Source organism: Benincasa hispida, chromosome 8 (genome assembly GCF_027475165.1).
Source record: "Benincasa hispida cultivar pf3 chromosome 8, pf3_genome.v1.1, whole genome shotgun sequence".
NCBI lineage: Eukaryota > Viridiplantae > Streptophyta > Magnoliopsida > Cucurbitales > Cucurbitaceae > Benincasa > Benincasa hispida.
Genome location: NC_143485.1, coordinates 49,508,060 through 49,514,206, shown reverse-complemented (window position 1 = coordinate 49,514,206; position 6,147 = coordinate 49,508,060). Strand labels below are relative to the sequence as shown.

General features: G+C 36.4%; 1 protein-coding gene across 2 annotated transcripts; it reads right to left on the bottom strand.

Moving 5' to 3' along the window:
• Window positions 1-465: 465 nt before the first annotated feature.
• NBR1 (ubiquitin-associated (UBA)/TS-N domain-containing protein / octicosapeptide/Phox/Bemp1 (PB1) domain-containing protein) lies at window positions 466-5,251 on the bottom strand. 2 transcript variants are annotated; one of them, XM_039038338.2, is made up of 7 exons: window positions 4,843-5,251; window positions 2,443-3,644; window positions 2,216-2,336; window positions 1,877-2,119; window positions 1,596-1,745; window positions 866-1,486; window positions 466-787 (listed from the first exon to the last, which is right to left on the bottom strand). In XM_039038338.2, the coding sequence occupies exons 1-7, from the start codon at window positions 4,864-4,866 to the stop codon at window positions 689-691; spliced, it is 2,460 nt and encodes an 819-aa protein (XP_038894266.1). In that variant the 5' UTR covers window positions 4,867-5,251; the 3' UTR covers window positions 466-688. The 2 variants fall into 2 exon arrangements, with proteins under 2 accessions (XP_038894266.1, XP_038894265.1); XM_039038337.2 differs by having other exon boundaries at window positions 1,877-2,336; window positions 4,843-5,220.
• Window positions 5,252-6,147: the final 896 nt, after the last annotated feature.

Sequence of the window (6,147 nt, the reverse complement as noted above, 5' to 3'; positions counted from 1 at the left end):
AAGTGCTTAATTCTGTAATTTTACAGGTCACAAAGTTATGGGTTGATTAAGCTTTAAAAATCTAAAGTTTGTTCATGGCCAATTAATTAAAAAAAAAAAATAGACTTAATTTTCAAAAACAAGGATAAAAAGCGACATGGTTCCCAATCGGGACCTAAACTTCTAAAATCTGTTATCAAACAAAACACAAACCTCAAAACTCAGCGACTAAACTTCTAAAAGGTATTTAGACAGAATTAAGTTTAGATTAAAATTTGGAAAACCACAATTTTAGCCAATGGACTCAAGCTACCAATGTATGAAGACTATATAATCATTCTAGATAATTTCCCAGCTACATGCTGCATGAACAAAAGAGATGTAATACTACCTTCAACCCCAGTCAAAAGGAAAGTATGAAACATTGCAACTAAAGAGTACACCAAACAGAAAAAAAACATTATAGCTAAAAGAGAAACACAAGTATGACATAATAACTAAATTGAACCAAAATTAGAAAGACACATATGTACCTTTGCAAAGAGAAAAGACAGAGATGAACATAAACTAAAAAGGACTCAAAAGACCACTCCAACAAAACATAAAACACATCCCTGGTTCCAGAGCAACAATGTCATATCCATAGATTTATTTAGTTGTAAAATATATTTACATCCTAATCCATAATTTTGAGATGAGCCTTCTTCAACTAAGCCTTCTCCCCATAAAGAAGTTCCATCACTACTCGCTTCACGCTGCCATTGTTCTTCATCAGAAGTCTTTTGTTCATTTCCTTGTCAATGAATCCCTATAACACAAGATTAGTAATCATAAACCAAGACCCAAGAAATCAAGGATTAGCAACTTCGTTAAACAAATCACTAACCATTTCCTCCAACTCATCAAGCATCGGATCCCATTCAGAAACTCCGCAGAGTTCATCCACCGACAGCTCTAGATCGTACTCATTCCTCTTCAGTACTTCCTTGTTTAGATCAACCCGTTTGAATCCCATATCCTCGAGTGTTTTAAGAAGAGTTTCTTCAACAATGTTATTGGCATTATTGGCAGTGACATTTTCAGATGATGCTGGAGAAACCTTAGGGGATGGTGTTGGAGGTGGGTTTGCAGGTGGAGTTGGTACAGGAAAATCAATAAAAGGGCATGACGACACAGGGGCAACCTTGGTTGAACAAGGTAGAACTCCATGACGATCTACAGCAGAGCAAGACGAGCCCAAATTATCCTTATTCGCAAAAGTAGCAGGGCTTTCACCAACTAGAATACCCTGATCTACAAGGATTTGTAAATCCTCAGACAGATCATGATCATGTTTTACCGGTTCAAAAATGGAGAAGGGATCATGAGGGAAAGGGACACCATCAGAAATTTCAGGAGTCGAATTATTTTCCACACCTTCATGGGCATGACCTATGAGCATGGGGGGTAAATTTAAGTCCAAAGCTTGGGAAGATTTGGAATCCGGCATCCCAAGTGCTTCATCAACCTTCATGTTTGTAAACAATAAAAGTTGAATTTACGCAGTAGTGTAATCATATGAACTTAATATAGGATATACAACACAAGAAAAACTGAGATGTGCATATAATAAATACCTGAATAAGAACCCAAACACGTTGCCCAAATCTCTGGCCAGATGGAGATGCCATCCTCCAGTATGAGGTGTATTGACCAGAATGTGGAGGGGTAGTAAAGTCAACTGCAATTTCAATTTCCTGGCCCAGAGGAAGTCCATCAGCAGGAACCTGAGAGAGGATGCGAGAAAAATCTTAGAAATCTTTAAAAAAAAAGAAAAGAAATTGAAGAAATACAGACACCAAGAACCAGAAAATAAAATGCCCATAGACTAGGATTAAAGTTCAAAACATTTTTCTACCGCTATTTCAACCGATGAGGAATGACTGAACTTGTCTCCTCCAGTCCACATTAGCTGTGTACCACGGGGCCAATTCGAAGTCCCACTATTACGTAATCGCCATATCTTGGTAAATGGGGTACTTGGAGCTATCACAGTGCCATCAAAGACATTAACGTCAGCTACAAAGCTACTATCAAGCTTGGTCTGCTTTAAAGATGATCTCCTCATAGCATCAATTATTTGGGGGCCAGAAAATGGATACTGCATTGAGAGAATGGAAGTTGAAAGTAAAATAAAATTCTTATTGACATTAAAAAAAAAAAATCCATTAGAAGCTCTGTTATCAAAATTGCATACTCTACGGTTGAATGCATTCATTCTTGGATGCCGGCAAGAGACAGGACGATCAATCCTAATGTAGTCAGCCTCATTGCCCATTTTAGCAAAGCAGATGCTACAAAGATCATAATTATCTTTCCTGAAGAGATACCGGAAGACAAAAAAGTTGGGTATTCAGGAGCCATATAAAAATGGAAAAATGAAAGGTAAATTAATCGATGGATAGGTTTGTGTTTTGTTCTTACACTTGGGACTTGAACCGCGGACCAGTAATTGGACGGGCTCCACAGCCATCACAAATAACACCTTTATGGAACATACTTCCCACAGATCCAATGCAACCTCTGCTGCTAATTATTGGATCTTCATGGAATGCTTCAATGTAGCCACTGCTGCAGATTTTTGGACCTTTATGGAGCATACTTCCCGTAGATTCAGTGTAACCGCTGCTATTTCTTACTGGATCTATACCTACAGGTCCAAGCATAGATCGTTGAGGAGCCACAGGTACTCCACTGAAAGGGCACTCGTTAATAGACCTACCATCCATATAAGTGGCGGGTGAATAATTTGAATTATCGACCACCGATGCTGGAAGCTTACTTGCATGCATTTCTTGGAGGGGATCAAGAAATGCATCATTGCGCTTTTCCTTCCCCTTTCCAGGGCTGCAGCAAAGAGCAATAGCTGGTTTCTCAACAGAAAATTCAGAAACAAAAGAATCAAAAGGAAGGCCGTGAGGATCAACAACAGGTGCAGATACACCAATGTTCTTTGTCACTCTCTCACTGTTAACCATCTTTCTATCTTTATCAGTAGAACCAGTGCATTGAGATTTTGACACAGCATCTTGATGAAACCCATCATTCTTTGAAGCTTTTGAATCTGCATCTAGAGGAGGCATAGAACACTCAGTGGCCACATTCTGTGTGCTCGACTCTGGAACAGATGAGGCCTGAGAACCTGTGTTCGGATGTGTGTTTCTCAACTGAATAAAGCTTTGAACAAACTCAGAAAGCACAGGGTTAGCAACAGCTTTTGAAGCAATGCCAAGGAGGAGCTGTGAACAAAATTCAGGTAAGGGCTCTGGCATAGATTTCAAAACGTCAGAGATACCAGAACAAACATTTTGATATGAACGATCTGATGTCATAGGGGTAGAACTTCCATCTGATCTATCACCAGATTGGTCGTTTTCCTTATTTCTCAGATGCACATCAATTTTCAAGAACTTCAACTGTTGCCTCATCAGTTCATGCAGATCATCATCATTGACCAGGGTCACAACATCACCATCTTCATCAATGTAAGTCATTGTAAAATCATCATCAGAAGAGAAGCTGAAGAGATTGCGTATTTTTTCTCTCAACCCATTGATGTCCAGATCCAGTCTACCGTTTTCATGGACTCTAACACTAAAGCGCCTTAGCATTTCTCCATACCTAACCTGTAAGTAAAAAATTGTCAGAGGAAGATGTCACCAGCAGCATGCTAATTCAAAGTCAGCAACCGCACCATTTCTACTCACAGAAAGCTGACAAATTAAGCTAAAATTTATTGCCACCGTTATGCCTAATAGAACATGGATCTCTATAAGCTTTTTCTTCTGACGTTTTTGAAGCCTTGTCAGTTGTGTCTAAAAGTAATAACATCTTAATTTATCACAACCCATGTTCAATTCGCGGCCTTTTTCTTCATGAAATAGGCAGTTCGTTAACTTATCACAACCCATGTGTCTCTTATGAATTAAAGAACCTATAAACCTTGAGGTATAAAAAACTGCACTTCATCTCTGTAAGAGCCTCGAGCATAGACCTCCAAAGCCTTTAAAATAGATAATGGCAAAATAACTTCCTAGAAATAAAAAAACGAATTGCACTTGCAAACAGAATGTGGGTGCATTTTGTTTCTAACAATGACCACAAATATATGAAGAAAGCAGGCGTCCATTACAATGCAAAAGCTATTTAAATATGGATTTCATATTTGGTGTACAAAAAGGTATATATGCTGTACTATTCGTTGTACGATATTGACATCATAGATGAAAATCAAAGCCTTCATCTAGAACCCCACCAATTTGGAAATTGAAACCTCATAAATTTGTGATTTCAGGTTTAAAACATCAATGAATTTCTCACTTTCAAAGTCAGAAATATAACCCTGTTAATAGGAAATCTGAAATAACAGGACTCAGCCCTTGAGAACGTAAAATTATCAATCCATGATACCCCAATTATCAATTGGGTAACTCAAGTCAACCTTCTCTAATTTCCCAATTCTCAATCTAAGCCTTGCCTTAATTTTTCTGATCAAACAAAGAACAACATAAACGCAAAAAGCAACAACATAATCCGACGAGATGGAAAGTAGAGGTTTGCTAAACCCAATAATTGATTATGAACAATTCACTTATACCCAGCAAGCAAAAACTCATCGAGATCACGAAAAAACAAAAACCCAGTTAAAAATCCTCCGCCCATAATAATAATATTAACAAATTTCCTTTAGAGAACGAGATTTTTCGATACACCCAAAACTAAACATCAGATAAACAAACACAAACAGGCAAAATACAGCAATAATCATCATCATTAAAGAAACAAACAACAAAAAAACAATGAAATCAAGAGGAGAATTCGAACCTTAGTCACCATAGTAGACTCCATGGCTTCGGAAAAAACCCAATAGAATGAGCGTCGGAGAGGAGAGGAGAAGATACAAAGAAACAAATATATATAATACTGAAAACCGACTATGCGATTGAATTGGGTAGAGATTATATAATAATAATTTTTTAAAAATGAAAAGATTTAGTTCTGTTATTAAAACCTGCTGTGCAGTTGGATATTTTCTAAAATATCAAAATTGAAGAATTCGAAGAAGCCTATCTAGCCGGAATCATTGCTCTCCAAACTTTTCGAAGTTTGATCCATTTTTCTTTGACTTAATAGGACACGTTTGGCTTATCGACCAAGAAATTATTCTGGTTTCTTCTTGGGGAAGAAAATTTCAGAGAAATTAAATGCTAAAAGTATTTTTTAATTTTAAATTAATTGGACGGATGAGTGAAAGTGGCTTTTCAAATCTTTAACTTGGGTTAGGTTAATCTGCAATACCAATTTCAAAAGAAGAAATTAAAATAATATGGTAATTTTAAAAACTATTTATAAAAATATTGTAATTTTCAAACTATTTAGAAAAATATAGTTTTTTTTAATAGGTTGAGGGTTCAACTCGACCTTTACTTTTTTTTCTTTTTAATAATTTAGAGATCGATCTTTTCTCTTTTTTTTTTTTTTTTAAAAAAAATCATTTCTCAAAATATTTTATTATTTTATTATTTTATTTATACTCTAAAAAGAATAAATTAAAAAAATAATATCTCATAAAAATAAAAAAGTGTAAATTAAAATATCTCATTTATATAAAAATAATTACAAAAATCAACATGTCCCACAAGGCGGACGTCGTCGATTTCTGCTTGTCGCTTCATGATATAAATATTCATTATGCTCTCCACGACCCCAACCATGTCCATGCACGTATGAAGATGAAGGACCAGCCTCTGAGTCATAATGTCCTGAACCAAAAGTTGGCATCATCATCTAACATAATCAGCTCAACTCTGCGTCTGCGGGGCAACTCTTCCACATTATAGGCAACCTCATCAAACTCATCCTCTTCCCAGGTTCTCTACGTTTAGGAGCTGGTGGAGGAACAATAGGTATATGGTACATATAATGTATCTCCTCCATATAGCTTTGGTTGTCACTACATATAGCAAGAATCTGGTTCGGATCATTCGCAACATCACGGAGTCTACTATTGTTCGCTCTCTGTGAATTATAAAACAATTAGATAATATTTAAATTAAAAATAATTAGATAATATTCATTCATTTACCAGATGACTCACAGTTGCTCCCGGACGAGTGATGTAGTGCCTTG